This window comes from Chroicocephalus ridibundus, chromosome 6, assembly GCF_963924245.1.
Source record: "Chroicocephalus ridibundus chromosome 6, bChrRid1.1, whole genome shotgun sequence".
In the NCBI taxonomy this organism is placed as follows: domain Eukaryota; kingdom Metazoa; phylum Chordata; class Aves; order Charadriiformes; family Laridae; genus Chroicocephalus; species Chroicocephalus ridibundus.
This window is the reverse complement of record NC_086289.1, coordinates 36,641,514-36,666,866: the sequence shown is the minus strand read 5'-3', so window position 1 is coordinate 36,666,866 and position 25,353 is coordinate 36,641,514. Positions and strand designations below refer to the sequence as shown.

The window sequence follows — 25,353 nt, the reverse complement described above, 5'->3', positions numbered from 1 at the left end:
TCTTCATCGAGGAAAAAAACTTCCCATGGAAGAAAAAGTACCTCCTGCAAGGGGGCAGGATACCCGCTTTCCCAGAAGGATTTAACAGCCGTCTTTGCTCAGGGCTCTTGTCGCTGCTGTGAGGCAAAATTTTAGTCCTTACAGCTGCAGAGGCAGACTTCAGGCCAGGAGCTGAATCTAAACAAAAGCAGTACTCCCACTCCAAGTGCAAAACTAGTCCAGGATTGGGTCAGTTTTAAGAAGCACGACGAACTGAACATAATTTTGGCAAGCTAAAGAGCAGCGCTGCTCTTACCACCACAGATGAAGATGCTGCCCTCTCTCCCCACCCCCCAGAAAGGCGTAGACATCAAACAAGGATGCCAACACAAAGCAACTTCACGTGCCACCAGTGTGCTCAGGGTCGAGCTGATCTCCCTGGCCCAGTAGAGCCCAGAGGATCCCGGGCAGCGGGAGAACCTGCACTCTGCATCTGAAAGACCCACCAGGTTATTTCTTACCTGAAACCACCCAAGCACCTTTTGATAATCAGCTTGTGCAGAAAATCATGAGTGCTGCGAAGCCCTGGTGAAGCAAAGGGCCTTAGGAATACAAATCTGCAAAACAACTTCTAGCTAAATGGTTTTTAGGTCTTCAACACCGAGGTTTTTTCCCCATCAGTAGGAAATTAGCTCACCCCACCTCCGAGGATCGTTTTCCAGGCCAGGTTGTAATGAGCAGCCATATCCCGAGCGTCCCGCTCTGCCTCATGAACAAATGCTAATTGCTGCAGAGGTTTGGGGCTAACGAGGGATTTCCAGCTTGCGGGGGGGTGGGGGACACACACAAATCCCACACGAGGGGGCTTCTGGAAGCAGGGCCTGGGGACAGGGCCACCAGAGAAACGCTGGTGCCGTATGGCCATGCTGAGCGGAGATTTAATTCACAGCCAGCAGAGATTTAATTAGTGCCTCATGATATGGCATACCCACACCACCAGAGGGAGAGCTGCTTGGCGTTTCTCCTCTGGAACTGCACTAATGAAAGATTTTTATTGCGTAACATCACTGTACAGCATCAACCGTGCATGATGCTCCAGCCAGACCCTAAGTTCACCTTAGCGTGCATCGCCCGAGTGCTGTGCCAAGGCCATGCCTGGATGGCCTGTAATTATTTGAAATATAGAGGCAAATATCTATTTCTAGCTGAATGGTGCATGGTTCTCAGTGAAAAAACCCTCCACGTTGCTGGAGCACAAACAGCTGCCCAACGTCCACAGAGGGCAGGGAAAGCAGGAGCACACAGAGGATGAACCATAGGAAGATTGCAGTTGTTGGAGCACTTTAAAATTACACACACACATAAAAAAAAATCCATAATAGTTCTGGGATTTTGGGGAGTTGCCTCAGTTGTTTAAACAGCAGGCAAGGAACATTTCCTAAAGCAGATTAAGGATGCATCTGTGAGGATGAGGAGTGTGGCTGCTCCCGCCAGGAAGGCAGGGATTGAAATAGACCAGCATTCTTCACCCGTTTTAAAATCAACTTTCGTGTCAGCTGTCTAGAAAAGCCCAGATGACCTTTGCTAGTACGTCTGCAGTGGTTTTCACTTAGAGCCAAATGCAAAAATCAGACCAGGACAACATTTTGAGTGCAGCCCTTTGCGTTCTTCCAGTCGAGTTGTTTGCAGACACAGGGACATGCATATATAAAAAGAAAATGCTGGCAGTGGGGTCAGTGACACCTGTGGAGCACCAGCTGGAGAGGAGCTGCAGATTGACTAACACTGCCACCACGTCCCCTCCAGACCTGGCTGCTGCTGCTGAACCGGGCAGGACGGAGCGCATCCCTGCAGGGTCAGCAGCTCAGGATAAAAACAGCTATTTGTAAGCACACGAGACACCTTGTGCACATACAAACCCACTCAAAAATCAATCTACAAACGGGACACAGCATGGCACACTGAGAAGAGCCAAGCCTCATGCTTAAGAGTAAATTCACACAGCCCCATCGCGGTCTCTCCATCATGCCCCACAGCTCAGGCAGCTGAGCAGAGGCCCGCTGTGTCCCTCTCCTCCAGCTAACTCCTGATCAGCATCATCCTTCCCTCTGGTCACCACGCGCCTGGGAAGCCAAGAGGTAATTTCTTCAGATCCGAGGGAACAGGAAGGATCGACAGTGTTTGCATCAATCATTTATTAAACAGTCACACAGGCTTAGTCCATGATTGAAAGGTAACTCCCCCCCGAAACACTGCGTACAACAGAGAGCACTGAGGTTGGCTGAAAATTCAGTACAGCCCACAAATTTCCTTGCTAAAGGAGTTTCTCCTGGTATCCCCAAATACTCTCCCCTGCTCCGTTTAAACTACCCAAATTTTAGCCATGCTTCCATCATCTCCTCCTTTCCCAAGTATCTTGTACTTCAAACCACCATCACATTTACAAGACACTATTAGTAAAGAAAGAAAAATTGCCTTTGTCATCAAAGAAAAATTACCTTTGTCATTCCCTCCTTCACATTTTATTACACCCTTCCTGCCACCTCAAATTCGAGCATTAGTCCCCTCTTGCTGAAGGCCAGGGCACGGCTCTGCATCCGATGATACCTCAAGCTCCTGATGCCTTCAGCTCCCACCTCCCCACCTCGCCCTCCACAATAAACTAGTTTTGGCTTCAATTTTCCTATCCTTCACCAGCAGTCATCCCGGTCCTCTGAAGCTGCCCCCTTCCTCTTCCCCTTCCTCCCTTTGTACATGAATCCACCCTTAAAATACACCTTTGCTTCTTAACTTACCACAACACATTATTCAGGACAGAGATGAGGAAAATCTAGGCGACGGCGATATGGAACAATTAAATACGTAACCATGTTCGGTACCCAACGCTAGAGTGTGCTGTGTAGGAAATAACCTCGCACTGCGGACGATGGCCTTGGTAATGATGCGGGATCTCTCTCTCCAGACACTGTCAGAAACACTGAAGAACTGGATCAGTCATTGTTTTTGGCTCCTGGAAACGCATGAAGCTTCCTCAGAAATCCTTGGTGAGGGCGGAGAGCTAAGCAGCAAACACAGAGTTTTGAAGAAAGCATTGAAGAAAGGACAAGACACGTCCAGGACAAGGAAATTAAACAAAAAACAACAACAGCAAAAACAAACAAACAAACAAAACCCCCACCCCACCACAAAACAAACAAACAATAAAAAAAAAGCAGAAGAAAAGCAGCAAGGAGAGAATTATATCAGATGTTCCTCTGTGTGACTCAGTGGAGTGTCAGAAGAGACGGGATTCACAAAGGCAGGATACAAACCAAACCCGCTTTATTCTCCTCCTCCTGAATTTGTTTATTTGAAGCATCGTGATAATCAGGTCGTGCATTTTGCCTGCCAGGCCTGGCTGGGGGCTGGAAATACCGCAGAGAAAGGCTCAGGACAAAGCAACGACAACAAAAACCCTAGAGCTCTCAGCGACTTCCCAAGAATTGTCTCTGATTCCCTCAGAGAAGGAAGCAAGGCACAGACCTTCAGGGTCTGTCCTAAACCCCAGGCAAGTCAGCACCCACACCAGAACCACAGCTCAACGTATTTCTACCTCTTGATGCAGCGTTTCAGCGACAGGCTTAACTTAGATAAGAAAATAAAAAGCATTTTAAACAAAACCTTCGTGCTTTTTTTTTAAAAAAAAAAAAAACAAACTTGTTTTTATTTTGACAAGAACAAAATTTAGAAACACCTCAACATACAGAACTCAAAAAAAAAAGAAAATCATAAACTTCCTAATTAATTTACTAAATAGGAAAAATACAGTACATACAAGACTCAAACATCCTGTAAGTTTATACAAAAGCCAGACAGTAACAAATTGCATTAAAAATATATCAACCATTACCTGACTGATTCGACATCGGCATTTGCCCCATTATTAAAAGGCATAAAAGACTGAGCAATGAAAGTGTTCAGCATCACATCCATTATTGTCAGTAAATTCATCAAGATTAGCATAAAAAAGTCTATTAAACACACGTTTAATATTCACCATGTAGATCAGTAAGAAATCATTTTTGGAAAGAGTAAGAAAATAAAATCGGAAAAGACAAACATTTAAATACGACATCCCAAGGCGCAAAGGCTCTTCCTAGAAATCTACCTTTAAGTCTTCCCAGAATCATTTTGCCAGCTGCGTTATCACTCAGCAATCATTTAAAAAAAAAAAAAAAAAAACCGAAACAAAAAAACCCCCAAGATTTAATGATCCACCAGCCCACCTTCCAGCAGCGTCATGATAGCGCAGCAGCATCACCAGCGGCCCAGAGCCCTCCTGGCATGTCTTTGGCTGCAGACACACCGAGAGCAATGAGGCTACGGGGGTATCGGCCCGTCTCCTGGCCAATGCATTACACCCCCAGTCTGTAATAGCCAGCACAAACCGCAACAGGGGGATTTGCCTTTTTTTTTTTTTTCTTTTTTTTTTAACCATATCTGAGGTTTCTGAATTCACCCCGGGTAACACATGCAGCAGCCGGCTCCAGTGAACTCAGGGGCAGATCTCTGCCCCACGTCTTCAAACAGTCTTTCGCTCAGTTTGTGCTCGGTGATGATGTCTTCCACCCGAGTTATGTACAGCAAGGACAACAACACCCCCAGGAACTGTGAAAGGAAAAGGGGAATCTCTTGTCAGGGATCAAATACTGCTTAACTTGCGCTTCTCGCAGCAGTTGTTACAAATTATGTATACGTACGTGGGACATACGGGCAGGCATGCCATATATATACAGACGGAAACTCACATTGTTATTCTTCTTTGCATACAGGGGAATAAACGGACCGTTTTTGTGAAGAGCTAATACAGCAGAATTACCACCCCTGTGCCTTGGAGCATTGGAAAGTCTTTGTGGATGCAGCTCAGGGGAGGAGAGGACTCAAAAAAACCCCAAGCAAAACGAAATCAACACACTAAACCCTGTAATATATCACAGTAATGCTACTAAAATAGCAGAATGCCACCTCAGCTTATCGGTATGTTAAATTTAAATTAAAAATTATAATTAAATATAGTCAGATGGGATTTCGCATCTCGCTGCACCTGGTCCAGTGGGAGGTGTCCCTGCCCATGGCAGGGGGGTTGGAACGAGATGATCTTCAAGGTCCCTGCCAACCTAAACCATTCTATGATTCTATATTGTAGTGACAAATCAAATCCTCCCTTTAACGGAGAATGAGCTGGCCCCTCCTTACCTGGGGTAGCAATATGCCGAGCAGCACGCCAGCCATGATGCTGTAGTTGTCCAAAAACCAAATGAGCACCGCATTCGTGCATCCACGGACATATATAATATTCTGAACACTCAAGCGCTGCAAAATAGCAAAGCAGACACTCAAACAGGCAGTCGCACTGACGTATGATACAGTTAACACGTGGTAATTTCAGGGAGGCAAATTTGGTTCTCCTTCCCATCTCTTTAAACCCACTGAATTTGACACAAACCTCATCACTAATTCTTCTGTCTGTTTTTAAGTTGTTCCCCACCCAAACAAGTTATTTCATTTTTTAAACCTTTTTTTTTTTTTTTTTTTTTTTTTTTCAACTACTTTTCTAAAAGAAATGCATCCCATTCTCATTTTAGGCCACTTGGAAAGTAGAGAAGTCTCCCCTTGGCTTCTACCTCCGCTTCCAAGTTGAAAGTACAGCAGTGGAAAAAACACAAATCAGGGACAATGCAACAGACTCTAAAAAGGGCAGGAACAAGAGGATTTCAGATTCAGTCCTGCAAGCTGCGCTGCACCGTGACCCCAACCCATAATACAGAAAGCACTTGAGGCTGCGAAGGGTCCTAAGCAGATGAATGGGGTAAAATTAAGCATATGCTTAAGTGCTTTGGGCGTTAGAGCCAGGCTGGAGAGTTGAGGTGATTAAGCCATAAATCAATGAATCTGAATGAAGGCAGGTCATATGTAAAGATAACCAGTAATCCCCAAAACCAACAACCCAAGCCGGCATTGTGTGCCAAGTGCCTCAAACGACCTGGGAGAGGGGCTTTTTTTAGACCAACTGCCCGCACCAGCACTCCAATGCCAGGAGTGGAGAACTTAGAGCGGATCCAATTACTGATTTCCCCGCTTAATCACTCTGCAATTAGTGCCTTGAGCCGTCAGTCTCTACTCTGGAGTCACTGGGCTTTTCCCAAGAGGGAAAACCAGAGGAAAAGGAGGCCCCGTCCCGCTCCAGGAGGGAGGAGAGGGCTGCCAACACAACCTGGGAAGTCCCACTCCTCTTCCAGGAATAATTAACAGGCTTAAAAATAAAACACCCACTACTGGGATATAAAATACTTAGAAACAGCTAAGTTGGCTTTAGCGAAACCAATTTTACTCAGTGAGAAATTTGGGCTTTTTGGTATTAAAAGCTTTCCCCAAGTCAAGTTGCCACTTAAAAGTATTAGAGCATCTTTCTTTTTATTAACTGTGCAATTAGCTTAAGTGGGGAGGAGCTTCGGGAAGAAACGTTTCATACACGTCAAACAAGGCATCATGGAAGATACCAGGAAGGGAAGATACCACAATCAAACAAGATTAATTTTTTTAATATATGAAAGCTACTCCAGATAAAATAATTTTAATTGCTGGTTTAACTGTCTGGTAGATTTAAGTACGCAGAAGACAGTTTTATAGCTGACCAAAAAGAATGCAGAGAAGCACAACCTTTTGCCCCGACAGGATGGATGCCGGTTACTTTACCTCTTTGTCAATGGTTTTGTATCCGCACATAGTGTTGATGATGTCTGTCTGAAAGGAAAACAACAAATATAAACCACAGCAGAAAACAAAAATCACAAAAGAAATTATTTTTACTCTTCTTGTGTTCCCTTTAGTTCATCTAAAAGCAACAACAGGGGATTACTCGCCAGCCCAACACCGATTTCTTCTCAGCAGCCCCAGGGTCAGACGTAGACACAGCTCGACGTGATTTTAGAGAAATTAGTCCTGCCAGTGTGTCACAACACAAGACTGTATTTGAACTATATCTATCCAGCAAGACCAACGCGGCACCAGAAACCAATGCCAGCTGCAACAGAGCTCTACGCCACAGCTGTTTCCACGGAACAAACAGCTGAGTTCAATTTTACGGCCTTAGTAACTTAACACATTAAGAAAACCAGGGATGAACGCAGCCATCATACCATCACGATGACAAATTTAAGCTCAGAAGTATCTGAAACCCAAATAACAGCCAACACTACAAATGCTTACAGGAAAATTTTACAAGACTAAATTTATTATGATATATTTTTATATGCCATAATATATATGAATATAAAATTCTTATATTTAAAAAAAAAGCCACTGAGCGCTTGCATTTATCACAGATTAATAATGCTTTTTCGGTGGCCATTTTAATATTTTGCTTGCATCCCGAAGCTCTGCCTGGCCTGGCAAAGCTAACGTGGAAATACCGTCCTTCACTTGCAAGTCGACCAACGTAAAGCCCAGCAGCATCAAAGGAAGCCAAAGACACGGAGGAAAACGAGAATACGCACATGAGGAAAACAAGGCAGAGGAAACTCCTGTTTATTGATATACCCTCCTACTAAATTAAGACAAGATGTAGAGACGTTTCATTTACATTTTATTTTTTTTTTTTTGCTAAGGGGACATCGTGGCACAAGAAAACATACACAACAGAGAGAAATGCACTAGAAACAGAGGTTTATAAGCATTTGGAGACGGATTTTTATCTGCTACGCTAGAGTAAGTGTTGGATGAATACTTGGACTTGAAAATAGTCCCTTCAGAGCCTCCCTCAGAATGAGCCTGGCTCGTCTTAGCACAGGGCTTTTTAAGAGGATCAAGATCCAACCTCCAACATTAGCGGGAGTTTTCCATGACTACAAAGCGAATGAGTAATCACAAACCATATCTGTAGTTTTCCAGGACAGAAACCAGCCTGTATTTGGAAGCATTTGTCAAACATAGAAGATTTATGCGTCTTCTGGTTGGGTTTTTTTTTCCATACAGCCAGGGTGTTAGTGCCATCCTGCCAAGTACGCATCCATGCCGCTTGGATGTCACAGGGCACACCGATGGCATCCCGGGGTGGCAAAGCCACAAGCCCTAATGTACTGCAGCTTCTCGCCAAACAGCCCACCCTTAAATCAGAAGTTTGCTTGTTATTTGCTGATAGGATGAGGGGTAACGGTTTTAAACTGAAAGAGGGGAGATTTAGATTAGGTAACAGGAAAAAAATTCTTTACTGTGAGGGTGGTGAGCCCCTGGCCCAGGTTGCCCAGAGAAGCTGTGGCTGCCCCATCCCTGGAGGGGTTCAAGGCCAGGTTGGACGGGGCTTGGAGCAGCCTGGTCTGGTGGGAGGTGTCCCTGCCCAGGGCAGGGGGTGGCACTGGGTGGGCTTTAAGGTCCCTTCCAACCCAAACCATTCTACAATTCTATGACTTTAGGGCTTCTCCCCGCCTTTTGATTAACTTCCCTGAGCTCAACACTTTGCCAAGCCACCTTTAGGCTGCAAGTATTCTCATCTCCCCCTCCCCAGTTCCCAGTGCAGCATACGGAGAATATACTCCCCGTTTTCCTCAGAGTAGTTTTTATTTTAGCACTTTCCCGCCTGACAGGTTGCACTTGAAACCCACAATGTGTTTGATTATTTGTGCCACCGCTGCACAGGCACCTGGCATTAGTCGTCACTGGTTATTGCAGCGCTTCGCCTTCACAGTACCGCTGTATTTCCACACACATCAACTAACCTTTTTAAAACAAGACTTCAGCAGAGAAACCAGGGCTACAGAAAAACAAGCAGTACTTTGAATGACAACTAAAAAGCCAGATTGCTCTATCTTCCTTTACCATCAAAAGAGCGCAAAATCCTGAGCTCTTCTGCTCAGTGCAGCTGTGGATCAGCAGACACTATTTTCATATCCACGGTTTTCTTATTCTCAAACACCTAAGGCTTAAAGAATAACTGTTTAACTTTGGTTTCTGAGAATAAATCAAAGCTCAGCGTAGATTTAAACAGTCTTTCTCAAACACAAAAAATGTGTAAGCATACGTAATAAACACCTTCCTATTATACACATTTCTCAGCAGGATTACCGACACAACTATTGCATTTATTTTTTTTAATTAAACAGCCTTTTTTATAACTAAACAGCCATGCTCCAGGTAGAGCAGCACATAACAGGCACCAGTTGGCTATCCGCCACAATTTCTACTGTGTCTGCTTTTACACATACTCAATTTCTCTGTCTCATGTTCAAGACCAAAGACCAAAACCCAGTGAGGTGGGGACTGCCAATACTGGTTTTAAGGTGAAGGAATAGTTCTTTATCAAAATCAGCATTACGTCCATCCCTCAAGTGAAGAGCCACGACTTAAAACTGCCAAAATTTATATAAAGCACGTTTACATGGAACTTAATGCCTGCTCCTAGTGCTGCCAGCATCAGTTAATACCAGTTCATTGTAGGCTGAGAAACTGGTCCAGACTCCAGCTGACAGGTTGTCCCTTCCAGGGAGGATTTTAGCGGGTGGCAAGGCAGGCAATTTTCAGGGATGGGTTAAGGGCAGAGCAGCAGCTCCGGTCTAGACCTGCACCCACAAAGATGCACCAAGCCTGAGGTCACTTGCCGACATTTCTGGATTTCTCTGGGTGACAAGGTTGTTCTGTTCAGTTTTTAATTTCCTTTTCAGTACGTCCAGGCTTCCTGGCAAAGCAGGAGCAGCAAACCCTGGGGGAAACACCAGCAAGACTTAACTTTCAGCAGCCCTGGTCCAGGTAAGCCAAGAGGTTAGAGGAGCTCCCAGAACCCTTCTGCATAGTGGGACAGTAACATGGACCAAAACCAATTCATTATTTTCTCCTTTTCAAGCTGTCAAGACCCCACGGATCCATAGCTCCTGTTATCAGGAGGGACCCATTTTCCTTCGCTTCTTCCCCCAGAATTTTCTAAAGTGAGGTACCTTTATAAGTGAAAGCTGGTGACCCAGCAGAGAGCAGCGATGCCGAGATGCTGGGACTTACCTTATTTGTGACACAGCAAGAGTAGGGCACCCCACAGGCCAGCGGTCCCGGCGCCGCACAGTTGTGGTATACGTTTTGTGACCAATCTCTGTAATCTTCCCCACCGCAGCACTTAAACTGGAAAAAAAGGACACAAAAGGCAAAGGAAAAAAAAAATTAGTATCTTAACAGAAATTCTTCTAAGAAGTAGAAAACAAAGTAAGAATAAAATAAAACAAAGTTAGACTGATGGTTGGACTAGATGATCTGAAAGGTCCCTTTTCCGAGTTGAAAAATTATCTTTTCAGGTCTGGACATCATTAAGTAATGTTTTTACATCCACTTCATCTCCAGCTGTAATATACTACTTCAATTTTTTTTTTTAAGGATTGTGACTGCACTTCTAAATGTAGTCTAAAAACCAAAAGTGTTGCTTTAAGGCACAAAAAAAAAATCTCACCAAAACATTTTGTGTGTAATTTAGTAGAACTGAGATCTGGCAAACAAATACCGTAAGTTTACACTGACTTAATACAAATATTCACTTTATATATTAATGAAGGGAAAAGAAGCAGCTTATTTAATCATTAAAATGTATATTCGCTGTAGGTATACATAATATTGGGCAGTGCATGGAAACTTTAAAGCATTATGAGGTCTAATGACAGAATTTCCTCAGGATGGTTTGCTTTTGACAGACTTTCCATGCTAACTTTGTTTTTCAAAGCAGGCTGCCATCTCCATAACGATGTCATAAAATATACATGACACTTCCTCAGTTAAATTATTTTTTTTGAATCATTATTTGTCATGGTCACTGACATCACACGGGCCCTCACATCACATTTCTGAACGTTTTTTGCTTCTTCTTTCGTCTCTAAACTGCACAGCAGAACTCTTCAACAATCCAATAAACTTTTCAACACACCAGCCTTAAAAAAAAAATAAGGCTGTGAGTCAACTACACGTGCCATTAAGTAATGCTCAGCTGGGCTCAACACAATTTCTGAATTTTAATTACAGGTATATACACTTCCACAGGCATTTTCTTTGAATAACCACCTTGTTAAAAGAGCTTGCTAGGTGCCCTCAAGTGAAAATACAACAGCCCAGGTTCAAACAGCCTAATCACCGCCTAATTTCTCTTTATCCCATGCCTCCCGTTAATGAGACACTTTTGAATGTCTTGGACTAGCCAGCAGAAATGCTGAGCACAAGAACTTGGGTGGCATTTAGGCTGAATTTGTCTGTGTGCAGCTGTGGGGCCCCTATAAGCCTACATGTTCGCAGGATCTGGCCCTGAGCATCCGAATCACACCCGCCAAGGCAAAAAGCTGCATTTTGCACCCCCACTTCTTGCAATGATTTAGAGGGCTTCAAATGCCAGCTGGGATGCTGGAGGAGCCCTGCCCACAGCATGACGCATGATATCTCATCCTCCTCATCAATAAGAATTTGATTATCACATCACTGAATAAATAAATAAATAACTAAATAACTAACTAACTAACTAAATAAATAAATAAATATCAAAGGTGTCGCCCAGGACCTACCACACCTCAGCACTGAATTAGTCCCGGAAAAAAAAAAAAACAAAAACAAAAACAAACCCGCTTTTGAACAGAATCCATGATGTTCTTGAAGTCTAAATCATCGTAGTAATTCGCAATTCCTCTTCTTATATTGTCGTTCAAAAATTTGATTGTCTAGAAGGCGGCAGTAAAACAAGACGCATGGGTTACACACTCCCAAAGAGAATTAAAAGAACAGGTTCAAGTGACAAGTTTAATTGATAAGCACAAGGGGAAAGGTTTTCTTTTGTTTTAAAGAAAAAAAACACCCAGTTAAAAATCAATCATAGCACAATCCTGCAGGGACTGACCCTCCATTCTCTTTTTAGGAAGCAGCCTCACTGCTGGCTTTGTGCTGAGAAGTGCTAACAGCGTGACATCTCTCCAGCGAGCTCCTACTTCTCTCGGACCCTCCAAGCTTCTCCCAGAGAGAGTCCTGTTGTCTCCCAGGCTGAGAACTGGAAGGCAGGATCCCTCCCACTGGGCACTGGGGATCCCCATCGTTTTTTGGGTGACAGAATGGTAGGTTTGGGTGGTGGGTCTTGGCACGGTGGTCTGCACCATGCCCCGGGCGACGAGAGCTGACTGTCTCCCTGCTCACCATCTTCCATGAATTTCATTTTCCTTGAATTTCATTTTTCGAGGAATCCATAATTGCCAGATAATAAGATTTATTCCACCTTAAGCAGAAAAAAAGTGGAAAAGATCTCATATCTGTATGTTTTACAGTCATGGTTTTGAGAAATATGGCAGTGGAGTGGTGGCGGATATAAAACGGTACCTCCTCAGCTTGGCATATTAGAAATTAAATCAACAAAACCCTTTTAAAGCTTAGAAGATGAGGCAAAAAAAAAAAAAAGTATTTAGTTTTCAACATCCAGCACCATCATAGCATAGCAAAAAATTGAGACTGAACATAACCAGACTGTAACAATTTCCCTTTCAACCCAGCTGCTAAAATGATCAAAGCTAAATCCTTGCCAGGTCAGAAAGAAACCTGAAATATGCCTACTCATTTTCTCAGTATTAGAAACCGGAACACTTAAAAACAAAGCAGAATAAAAACCATTATCAAATTCAGCAATTAAAAATTAGAAAGGATTTTGCAGGACTATCCTAATTTCAAGAAGGAACAGCAGCACATGCCAACTACTCTCGCGCTGCCTGTATCACACCTCGGACTCGACAGATTTGAGACGGAAATAGAGAAAGAAATGGGAAAAACCAGTGAGACATGCAAAACAATCAGCATTTAAATGGAGGCTATTACCCTAAGCTTTTATTTAATACTTCCTTCTCCTCCCCATACTAACCCCAACTTCTCCATTAACCTCATAAAACAACCAACCAAACCTGTCCCTATGCGTAGCTGCCCTGCTCAGACAGCCAATACACGTGTCAGCAAAACACTTACTGCCCCAAAACCACAACAATACATTTTCTTTGTCCAAAAGTCAACAGCAATTCTTCCTCGCCCTCTCAGCAAATACCATCTTTGGCATCTACTTAATTTTCGGTCAACCACATTCTTTGCATCCCATAATGCCCACACTCCAATGCCAGGCAGGCTGATCTGCTTCCTTCAGATGAGCCTGGCGCTCACACCACAATTCGGAATAAATCCTTGCGTGGGGCCAAGGCGAGACCTACGGCAACGGCTGACGACAGCTTATAGAAATGAAGATACCTCATCCCCTGCTCCTACAAGTCAAGTTCATGACTCTGGTCCAGCACGGAGTAAGAAGAAAATACTAGTGAGAGAGAATAATCAGTTGCTTTTTTTTTTTAAAAAAATCTTTTTTAAGGGTTTGTTGTTTTTTTTAATAATGTATGTAACATATTAGGTATGACTTCTTTTTGTGGAAACGAGATGGGTAGGATTGGGGTGGGGAAAGAAGAGGTCTTATTATTTAGCATCTCTTTTTACTGTTTTGCCAGATTAGGAAAAAAGAAAATATCAAAGCATAGAAATCTAGTACTTGCCATAGTAAACACATGTATGTTTTAAAACTTTTCTAGCAGAAAAAAAAGTCTGCTGCTTTCTGTTTAGAAAAAATAATGTTTTTATATAGTTATAGCACTCTTGTAAATGATGAGGTCTCCTACCGAAATTACTTCTGTTCCTTATGGGTGTGGGCATGGAAGCGCTGTCCTTTAGGTAAGGTAAAACATTTTAGCCACTAAAAAAAAAACAGAGTCTCCGAATCCATCTGGAAAATTCCCAATTTGGCAGTCAGAGTCCCAGAAGGCAAACGAGAAGAAAGCACTTTTTAATACACGAAGAGCTGGAAACTTGTTTTACCTGTATTACACATTCTTAGTTACCACATTTTCTCCCAATTCTTTAGTCTGGAATTCATCTCCAGAACAGGTGGCCAATCCCACACATGCCTGAACCTGAAACGTCCTGAAAAGCCTGGACTTGCCTTCAGACCTCCATCAATTAGCGTTCAGGTGACAATTTTAACACCTTTTACTTGGTCAGTAGCGTAGCCATAACTGCAAGGATTGTAAGTCACGTTCTTAGTGAGCAAAACCTAAACGCAAGCAGCTCACCTGGTTTCTGAAGATCAGGGCCACCACTCCACCAGTCAGCTCAATCAGCAAGCAGATACCAAGAATGTACATGAACTGCACAAAAACAATTGCAAGTGAGACATTAAACAGAACAAATCCCAATTACTCTTTCAATTAAAGGCCTTAAGTCTGTAACATCCAACTGCCAGCATACTTGGCTTTCTGCACGTGAGACGTCATTCTAAAGAAAGACAGAAAATTATGGCTTTGTTCTGATAAAACCGTTCATGTCACGAGAAAGCCTGTTCTCCTCACTTGAGTCATTCTGGGTTTTGCCCAATTGGCAAACGCGGTTTTTTTCTGCTTTGAACGGACCCAAAACCGATAAATGCATTTATCGTGCCAAGATCCTTCTCTCCATAACAGCATCCCAGAAAAGCACATTAATGGACTGCTACTGGACAGTGTGGACAAACCACACTGAACATTGTGTTTTAATGCTTCCTACAAAGACAGTACTTACCTGCTGCGTTTCATTTCTTGGGTAAAGCACTGCTTTAACACAATCCAAACCACCTCCTACTAAATTGCCAGTGTTAAATCAACGCAAAAATCTGGGCTGGGTACCTTTTAGTGTGTTGCTTTGGAAGAGGGAACCGAGCCGTCCTGCATTACCGAGGCTGCACTACGGGCGCTAACGGGACTCACTATGCTCAACGCTAAGAAAAATTATACCTCTTAGCTCTCTATTTATTTATGTATTCATCTCTGTATGTATATACATGCACTCACACACAACCACAGCGGATGCATCTGTGACCACTTATCAAAGCACACGCAAAATACAAATAAGGTGAAGAAATCCAGAGCAACACCATGAGATAATTGCAATGTGCCGGTACTTGAAATGTTCTTCCAACCCAAATAATTCTTTAAGTATAAAAGATGGCTGTTATGGGAATTTAGGTCTGGTTCTTAACAGCAAAATTCAACAGGAAAGAAGTTTTAGGATCTCTCATCTGAAAATAATCTCTAATGCTCTGCCCTGAATGCTGGTTTAATTTCTGTCCTGGTATCAGTGTCACAAATTCACCGGGCAGGTATCTTTTCTCCTGCTAAATCGGGAAACAGCCTGAGAAGCAGACATCAGGGGCTTTCTTCGTTTAGATACCCTACTGGGTTTGCTACTGCAAAGGGAACCGAAAACATCCTCGGCATCAGGTGAGGACACACCACCACGCTCAGAGTGAAAGAAGCCACCACTGCCCAAGGACAGGCTCTCAGTAAAATTCCAACCTAATTCCAAAATCCACAGTCACCTCTTGCTTTGTCCTATGTAATATACCACATATTTAGCATTTCTTTACATTGAACTGACATGAAAGTCAAAATTATGTTTTCGTGCTCTATTTTTAATTAGTCGTATGTGCAACTTCCATCTGCAACCACAGCGTTCTATAGGAATCCCCCTAAAATTTGCCCTTTCATGGGCACTGCAGAGAAAAACTGCGTCCCTGTCACTTCCTCCTTATGGCCCACCTTTCAAAGCCCTCTGGCGCTACACAGCTAACGTCGTAACACGCGTTTCTCCCCTCTATATTCCACTTCTCAGCTGAAGGCAGGCAGACAGACAGACTCCAGCCACCACCAGCCTGATGGACATCAGCCTGACCTGGGCTTTCTTTCTCCAGCAGTTTCCTCCGAGAAGCGTCTGAAGAGCCATCAGAGACCGCAACTCATCTCTGCGCGTAACGTAAGCTTTAGGAAATCCCCTCGAACTGATGGGGAAAAGCTGCAGCCGAGACTTCGCCTTTTCCATCGGCCGAGGGGCAGCACTGGTTCCTCCTCTCCGTCCCAGCAGGGCACAGCCAGGCCAGAGAAGGAGCAGGCACCGTGGTGCCAGGCTAGCGTCAAACAGTATGTCAACAGCTGAGTTTGCACAAGATCCACGCTGGCTGATAATAATTCACATTCCTGGTTATTTTCCATAAAGCCCTTAACTACTGGAAAGCTGGATTTCTCAGCGCTGGGTTCTCGCCTGTCCTGTCGCTGGCAAGGTGAAACACTGCTGCTCCCTGAAGGAGGGACGTCCACAGACCACATTTAGGGGATTAGAGCCATAAAGCAGTTTCAGATATAATTAAAATTAAAAGAAAAAAAAAAAAAGCAGCTTTATTAAAGTATTTTTCAGTGCAGACAATTATGGGTTTGAATTCGGGTGACACTGGAAAGTAAAAGCAATAAGCCTTAAAAATTAAGAACCAAAAAACCCCAACACTTACTGCTTGAAGAAGGCATAAATTGTCTCTTAAAGAAGCCAGTACACCCACAAAAGATACCAGGAACATTATAATGCCCAAAAGTATTAAAATAATTGCTGGGGCTAGAAAGGCACTTTCTAGAGTTTTGTACTTCTGTCTTTCAACTTCAGCATAAATCCCGACCGCGAGGACAAGGGCTCCGATCACCTGAAAAAGAAAGAGAGAATCATAGAATCATCTTCATGGTTGGAAAGGACCTTTGAGATCATCGAGTCCAACCATACGCACACCAAAAGAAAACCCCAGAAGAGCACAGATGTTACCCTTTCTCCCAGTAAACACAGAGGTGACGTTTTGTGAGTACGCGTGAACCTGTGACTACTCACTTTAGAATTAATTATAAACAACGAAAAACTCAAATCAGAAGTTTTGATTAAAACAAACAAACAAACAAACAAACAAACAAACCAACTCAAAGAGTGAAGCAGAAAAACACTGAGTTGTTAGGAAAAAACCTGAGTTTTGTTCATTTCAAAGATATATTTAATAATGTTTTAACATTCTGGAAGTTAAACAAATTGAAACACACGTCACTGGTTGAAATGTAATTTATTACTCATCTGAGATCACATATATTACACACACTACCAAATACCATGGCATTAATATTCCTCCTTTGCGTGTCTGTCGGTCCTTCCCTCTCTGTGTGTGCATGTGTGTATGTGTATGTGTGTGTGTATATATATATGCCCCTAACACAACACCGTTTCTAAACCTGCCTGCAATCAACAGCTTATATGTCCCTTTCTATCGGCTCCTATTGTATTTAGGCTCAGTAAATCTGGCCATCCTATACCTCCAGACCTCCTGCCATCAGAGGAAACGCACCACGTTAAAAAGAAAAAAAAAAAAAAGCCAAACCAGCAAGTTTGAAATTACGCCACTTTCTTGAGCAACTATCTGATAAAGGTGACAAATGAAGCAAGAAGCGATGCATTTCATTTAACAAAGTAAAGATATTTCAATCAAAATAATCACGGTTAAGTCAAAACCATTTCAGTTTGGTATTAAGCCTACGGCATGCTGCAAGTTGCTTTGAATTACGCTGAATTTGAAAAAAGAACAATAGCCCACAACACTCAGTCATGAAAACTGCAGTGGAAAAACTTTCTGCCGACTCCCAGCAGCCAGGCACATCCTCAGGGAAGAGCCCAGATTTGAACCAATCATTTCGGCAATCTGATAAACAGCATTCCCCTCTTCTGACCCCACATTTCTGCAGTAACCCCAAGTCTGCTCCCCACACGCCAATGGCAAGGAGAGCGCATTTCTTAAATATACGAAGCTTTCTGGTCTCACGAGGTATATCCCACGCAAAGGTCCAGACGGACACGACATACTTAGTTGCAAGATCGTGAGTCCAACAGTTGAAATATTCTTTAGTTACGGGATATCTTAAAACAAGTAACAATGTGCTGGGAACTCTTGATTTTTATATAGGGAAGAATAAAAGACCCGAAGGACATTATGTGAGGAATGCCACCAAGTTGTCGCTTAAAAAAGAGAAATCTCAGAAGGGTTTACCCATAAAAATAAATATACCAAAGCTATTTAAAAAGCAACTTAAAACTTCACATGGCCAAATTCAAAGTAACTCCCCCTCCGACAAATTCAGAAATCGTACTGATTATAGCAGGCAAAAAAAAAAAAAAAAAACAACCAAAAACACAGAAACAAAAAATACCCACACGCTGGACAAATAACAGGTAGCTAAATTTACCATTTATATGCTTTTACTGCAAAACTGTAGTTAGGTTTTTTATTACTAAATGGTCAATTTGCAGTGTTAGCTTTATTCTTTAAAAAAACTCAACGCTTTGGGTAATAAATTATAAATTTATTTTCCAGCAGAAAGCAATATAAACAAATCAGGTTGACATTTTTAAATACGTCCGTAACAGTTGAGGAAAGAGACTTAAACCAATTACAGAATATAAAATTAGTGACTGTATGCGTATGTGTGATTCAGGAGTTCTAGTACTGCTATTATTTAAAAAAAAAAAAGAAAACAAACAAAAAAAAACACAAAATGAAGCAACAAACTAAAAACCTGGTACGTTTGTGTCCAGGCCACATTTACCCTGGCAGTAAAACTACGTCACTCCTCAGGAAGAGGGCTACAAAATACCCCTCTAATGGAACTCCCTCGAGCAATCCTAAATTAACAGTTCGGCAAACCGTGCCATACAGAGGGCACCTGTCGTGGGGAGGCTGCCTTCAGCAGCACCGCTGCTATGCCAGGGGAAAAGCATTAAAAAAAAATAAAAACCTCAGGCTGAGCTATCGTATAATAGACATACACACACATTTTATACAGATTTTGAAGCATAAAAACTATTGAGGGGGGGCGGGGGGAGAAGCTCACCTAAGCACGGCAATTAAAATCCTCACTCCTTACGAGCAGGATTTATGCTTTTAACATCTTCCTTTTTTTTTTTTTTTAAGCATTTAATAAAAATCTTTTAAACCTTTAACATGGTCAAACCAGCAGCAGCAATTATTTACGCCAAGCAGATCGTAGCAATCATCCCACCCGTGTCTTCTCCGGGGCTGCGCTCTCCTTTCCTGTGACCAGGGGTGGAAACGCCACTTTTCCGTAGGTAGCCCACCAATACACAGACTGTTTACATCCTGCATCCTCCACAACAGCTCCCGATCTGGCAATTCACTCCACGTCCGCAGGAAAAATTAGCTGGCCTTGACTCAAGTTAAAGGAGTCCCGCAAATATCAGGGGCTTTCTCTGGGGCTTGTGCATGCACTGAAGTTGCTTTCCCCCGAGAAGGAGAAAGGAAAAGCACTTATTTCTAAGTAGCGGTTTTAATCCTGTATTTTCAAAACATTCTTAAATAAAGAGCCCACTCAAACAGCGCCTTCCCTTTAAAATGCTGGATGTTGTTTCAGCCAGGTGACAAAAACGACCTTACAGCCTCACTCACCAGCAAAACAGTTGCCTGGAAAAGTTACAGTGCCGACTACTTTTTAAAAAAGCCCCCGGGTGACGTGGGAAGGAAGACACAGCAGGGACAGGGCCTGAAGCAAACGTCCCCTCTGACATTCCCACGATGCTTCCATTTCCTTTCTGCTTTTGGATAAGGCTGATGTTTAGTTCCTGGTGTTTTTAAGCAATCCTGGGGCGTTCATCGCTCGCAAACGTACCGGAGGAACAGCAACAGCAGGGAGGAAATCGAATGGCCTCAGCATCCCATACCTCAAAGTCCCAAAAAGCAGCAAAAGAACACATATACCCCAAAATTTAAGCAAACCAGTACTCCGCAGCCAATCTTTACTCCCATTTACACCACTTTAAGAAAAAAAAGGAAAAAAAAAAAAGTCAGGAGGACTAACACGCCTGAAAAAAGAATCAGATCGCTGATATTTACGGCTAATGAGATCTGCTTCACTAAACTAGAATAAAAGACAATTTCGAGGGAAGCCCACGTGCCGTGCCTCACGGAATCTGGCGTGTGCTCAGCCCAAACCAGCCTTCCCAAGAGCAAACGTCAGCAGCCCCCATCCTTCCCCCTTCCTTTTCCTCTTCCCCTCTCCCTTCTCGCAGCCCCCACCACCCTCCCTCCTGGAGCAAACCATCACCCCGGCAGAGGACTGAAGCACTTGGTCATAAACAAGGGCAGAGTGTTGAAAATCCAGAGCAAGCAACTGCAGAGAGTAAATAAAATCCTCAGGCTGCCTGAAAGAGACTTTGTCCTTCTGGGGGACGCTCAGAGAAACATTTCAGAAGGGCCCTTTTTCTGCTACCAGATTAATTTTTACACCCCACCAGCCAGGGCCCTGTCTGCCAATGGAAAATGTGGAGTTGACAACACGCATGATCCTTCCTGAAGGGCATGCTACAAAAAAAAAAAAAGGGGGGGGGGGCATTGTTGAAGAATAAACACAATGAACTTCCCTCTTCTGAAAATGGCACCTGCGGAATAGCTGCTGTGGAGTAACGCAGGGAACGTCAGGGGTCAAAACCCAAGGGTTTTCCTTGGTGGGTTTGTTTGCTAAGAAAGCCAAAAGACATCCAGGATCCCAAAGAGTCCGAATTACACCCAAACGCTTTGCATTTCAATTTTTTTGTTCATCCTTAAATCGCAGCTTTAATCAGATGCTTGTTATCAAACTTGGCGGATCTAAACCTCTCCTCCCAGGCAACACGCCAAAAGCGTTAGGCTCCCCCCTTGTAAATACCACATCTACTGCGGCAGAAACACAGGCTGGCAAAACAAGAGCTTAAGCAGCTTTTGAACTGAAAGAGCCAGAAAGAAACCCTGCCTCAGCATCTCCTACATCAGTACAGCCCGGAGCCAGCACCGCATCACCCCAGCGTTCCCAGAGCCTGGAAAAGCACCTTTAAAAATCACAATGGTCTGGGCGAATTTGCCACACTTGAGAAGTCGGTGGGAATTATCCGGAACCCAAAGGCTGGGGACTTTCACCACTTTCAGGAGCCAGCACGTGGGTTCTACCTGACACATGGCCGAGGTGTTACCCCTTTAAGTTCTACAGCTTCACAGTATCAGCTAGCCAAGGCGCATAATTTTCCTACATACCGACTGCGTAGGGCAAAGGCTTTATCTGCCCAGCTCCCCTCGGGGAAAGAGCAGTATTTTAACAGATGCGTACACGATTTTTATCCGCCGAAACCAGTCTGTCCGTCCCTGGGGAACTACACCCACAGGTGTGCCGGCGGAAGCACGAAATTATTGCCAAACCCCGCTGTCTTGCCCGGGAGGGACCCCCGCTTCCCGGGAAAACAAGGGAATACGGGACCCCGACGACATGTCCCCGGGGACGGCTGATGCGCGATGCGTTGCCGCTGCCCGCCCGCCCGCCCAGGCGTGGGCTCACCCAGAAGGTGGTGGAGTAGGTGATGAGGGTGAGCTTGAGGCAGAGGTAGGAGAACCTCCCGCAGTACCGCACTTGCTCCGCGTCCCCGGCCGCCATCCTCGCACCTGCCGCCGCCCCCGCCGCTCCCGGCCCCGGCCCTCCCCTTCCCGGCGGCCCGCGGAGGGAGCGGCCGGCTCCGGCTCCGGGGGCGCCGCCGCTGCTGCTGCTGCTTCCGCTCCGGCAGCAGGAGCGGGACCGGCCCCGGGGAGGAGGGGGGTTGGAGCGGGGAGGGTCACCCGAAGGCGTGCCCTGGGGTGGGGGGAGAGGAGACACGAGCGTGGGAGAGTCATCGGAGTGGGTCCCCGGGGGGGAGGAGAGGGGAGGGTCACCCGAGTGGGTGCCCTGGGGGAGGGGGTGTGTGGGTGGGTGGGGGGGTGTCACCCGAGTGGGTGCCCGAGTAGGGGAGGGGGGGGTGGAGCGGGGAGGGTCACCCGAGTGGGTGCCCTAGGGGAGGGGGATGGGGTGGGTGGGTGTCACCCGAGTGGGTGCCCGAGTCGGGGGGGGCGGGTAATGGAGCGAGGGTCACCCGAGTGGCTTTCGCACGGTGGCGAAACACGAATAGCACGGGAGGGTTAAAAAATACCAGAATCGAAATGGAAAGCTCTGAAACGCTCCCAGCTGCAGCTCATCTTTTTTTTTTTTTTTTTGTGCAGTTCCCTTTGCAAATACATGCCTGCCGAGGAGTTGCCAGGTCAGGAGCTAGCCTCGCAGCTGGAGAAGTCCGGGGAAAAATAAAAAATAAAAAGTATCGCTCCTCAACCAGCCATCTACCACCACCTGCCCTGGCCCAGAGCAACGCACGTATCCACAAACCTCTGCAATTGCGATTTAAGATGGCGCGGTGGACCAAAATACATAAATGCAAAGCTGCGGCTTGGGTGCTGGGTTTTTTGGTTAAGCGTACATAAACATCGCAAAGCAGAATCCCTGCGCTCTGCTGCTTTACACGCTGTTGCACAATTAAGCAATACCAGAGCTTTTACCTTTCATTACAACACCCAGATGATTGCACGTGCCAAAAAAAAAAAAAAAAAAAGGCCCCGTCCTGCAAATAACAGGGCGTAAGTGCAACAGTTAATGGGCATATTGCTCCGGCCACGTTTTCCGCCCACACCAGTCCATCCACGTCCTGCTGCCGTGACAGTGGGTCAGTGTTGGGTCTTACACAGTGATCATGAACTGCAAACGCCATTCATGCCTACGAGATGAAATAAGCCCTTTCAAAGCCGGCAGTGCTGCGCTCCTGTCCCACAAAGGACTATTTTCCTCCAGGGAAAAAAAAAAAAGCCTCATTCAAAGCGGCAGACAACGGTCACGGAGTTGGTTGTCGCATCCTGGCCCAGAGTAGAGACAGGCAGCATTGAAATCAGCGTCTGGTATCAGAGAAGATGAAGTGCAGCAGCGTTTATTCTTAAGTTATCTAGCAAAGAGACTGGAAAACCTCTGAGCTGTGCATCTAAAACCACTTAAGTGGTCGGTACATACAATAAACCAGTAGTTGCTACCAAAACCTAAAAAATATTCCTGGGTAATTCTATTCTAAAATGGGTCATTGCTTCTGGGAAACAAGTAATCCAGCCTGGGTCCCTGCCAGCAACAGAACAGCTCATCACCTCTTACACTTCTCACAATAATACATAATACAACGTCCTAGAGCATTCATCTTCTAAAATATCAATGACTTCAGTTTTCAGACAAATTTGCAAATACCCCTGACACACACCAATGGTGTGCAGGCTGGAAATCGCATCACGTCTTGAATAAGCATTGGGAATTAGAGTCCACCACAGGTTCTTCATGTCTCACGGGCATTGTTCACATCCAAACGTGTTCCTGTCACTTATGCATTTTCCTTGCTTATGTATTTAACTAAGTAGTTTTGGTTTGACTTTCCTAACTCCTTACCTTGTCATTCCGCAAATAAAATTTCAGGGCACGACCAGCTGGATGAGGAAGCCGATTAAAAGGAGCGTCCATTTTCCTGTTGTTTTCAGTCTGAACTGAGCCAAGACATCAAAACAGGTTTGTGTTACAAACCCTGTATGAAAATAATTGAATAATGCTTTTCTTTATCTGAATCCCAGGCTTCGTCTAGACAATGAAACAGCAAGATTTCTGGACCCAATTAAGATAGTTTAGCATCAAACGGTGGTTTAAAGTAAGATATTATGAATCGCCTGGGGTGCTGAGGGTCCTTCTGGGTTGTGCTCTCTCCACCTCAGCCCGACGTAGTGCAGAGCCGCAGTTTTCCAACCGAGAGCTTTCCATCCCTGCCAGCTTCAAGGCAGATCGTGCATTGCAGCATCTGCTCCCAAGGCCATCCGACGGCCCACCTGGTGGTGGGTTTGTTCGTGTTAAGGATCAGTAATTTACACATTTCCTCGCCCGGCTTCAGGACTACCAGGGTTGTTGCAAGCGTGAACAGGGCATGGTAGATCCCGTGAATGGCCTTCAGAAACAATGGTCTGCAGCATGTTTGAACCCGGGCTTTAGGAGATCTGCAGAAAAGGGAATTGAACTGACAGCTAGTCCTGCACTGGTTCAGAAAGACCCTAAGCTTTTCAAAGCTCCCAGCGGCATTTCTGCTGCTTTCTTCCAGCCCAAGCCTGGATGATAACGCTGCAGTCCGGCTGCACCTTTCCCTAGCCAAGGTGGATGCTCATGGCCCTGCTCTCAGAGCTGTTGCCTGGACAAAGGTCCTTCCTTCCTCCCAGAGCTGGGTCTAACATGCAATTCAATTAAAGCCTCCACTGCCTTGTATTACCTTGTATTATTTTTTCCAAAAGACATAATGCACCTTATTCACCCTTCCAGACCCGCATCTTTTGTTTGCATCTCTCACCCTTTGCTCAGGCCTAGGATCGGTGACTCAGCAACGTTTGACCTCGAACAATCCTGCCCATAATAAAAACAACAGTGAAACCAGCCCAACCCAAACCCCTGCTCTCAGACAGTCCCCTTTCCTGGTGTAACTCCAGAATCATTTGAGAGGAGGGTTTTGCCTATAGTCCCAGGCAAGCACAACTTTCCCAAGGAATTTGGAGCCTGCCTGTGTAAAAAAAATCGCTCCAGTTGGCAAGTCAAAAGGCCAATAGCACACACTCTGCATCACTGGCCAGGCTCCAGGGCAATAACCTCATCAATGCACAACCAGCAAACGAATATAAGGTGTGGGCGTGTGTAAACGAAAGCAAGTCCCTGCTGACTCCTATGATGAAATGTTGACCAAAGGGTGGCAGCTCCCCGATTATCACCCAAGTAACAGATCAGGGACCAGGGCAGATGGTTCAGAAGAAGGTTCCTAGGAAATGCTGGCACCCTGACCATCTTCAAATTCAAAGGCAGCTGAGAGAAGTTTTGAGTTCACCAATGAAACATGAAAAAGTACAGTCCTTTTTCCAAGGGCTTTCTTATGTTCTGCTATCTATAACAAAGACTGATGAAGCACTTTAGCTTCGCGCTCGGATAAACTTATGGAGGTTCATGTTCATATTCTCTTTGGGATTTGAAGAGATAAGCAAGCCAAAGGAAATAAATGTGAAGAACACTATTAGCTGTTGAATTCATGTTGCCAAATCATGAAAAGCCCTCCTGGATGGCATACGGAAAGCGGAAGATTCACAAGCTGTTTAGTGAGGCATCAGTGGAAGACTTTCAAGATGAGCCTGGAACAGCTTTGGAATGCCCATGAGAAGACATGCAGAAGTGTATTTCTGCAGTTTCTGCGTAAGGCACCGAGTGGGATTACCTGCAGGGAAGCCCATCATGAGGAGAAGGAGATATTACATGTAGTACTGCAAGTATTAATTTCTAAAAAACACCACTTGGGTAACACCACATCAGAGAAGACGTGCTTTAAAGAGTTGCTGTGGTTAGTTGATGGGTTAAACTGAAGGCTGCCTCCAGAAATTAGTGAAGCAAGGGAAGAGTCCAGGCTGACCTGGTGGAAAGGATCCTGAACCGATAAATACAGCCCTGATACAGGGGAGCCTGGCATGGCTGCAGCTCCAGGAGCTCCAGGGGAGCTGGAAAACCACTGCCATCCCTGTGCCACATGCACGGGGGCAGT

General features: G+C 44.7%; 1 protein-coding gene across 1 annotated transcript; it reads right to left on the bottom strand.

The window, feature by feature from the left end:
- Positions 1–3,696: 3,696 nt before the first annotated feature.
- On the bottom strand, positions 3,697–21,475 carry TSPAN15 (tetraspanin 15). The gene is made up of 8 exons (XM_063339680.1): positions 21,246–21,475; positions 16,355–16,540; positions 14,112–14,186; positions 11,595–11,690; positions 10,006–10,122; positions 6,715–6,762; positions 5,215–5,331; positions 3,697–4,626 (listed from the first exon to the last, which is right to left on the bottom strand). The coding sequence occupies exons 1-8, from the start codon at positions 21,339–21,341 to the stop codon at positions 4,474–4,476; spliced, it is 888 nt and encodes a 295-aa protein (XP_063195750.1). The 5' UTR covers positions 21,342–21,475; the 3' UTR covers positions 3,697–4,473.
- Positions 21,476–25,353: the final 3,878 nt, after the last annotated feature.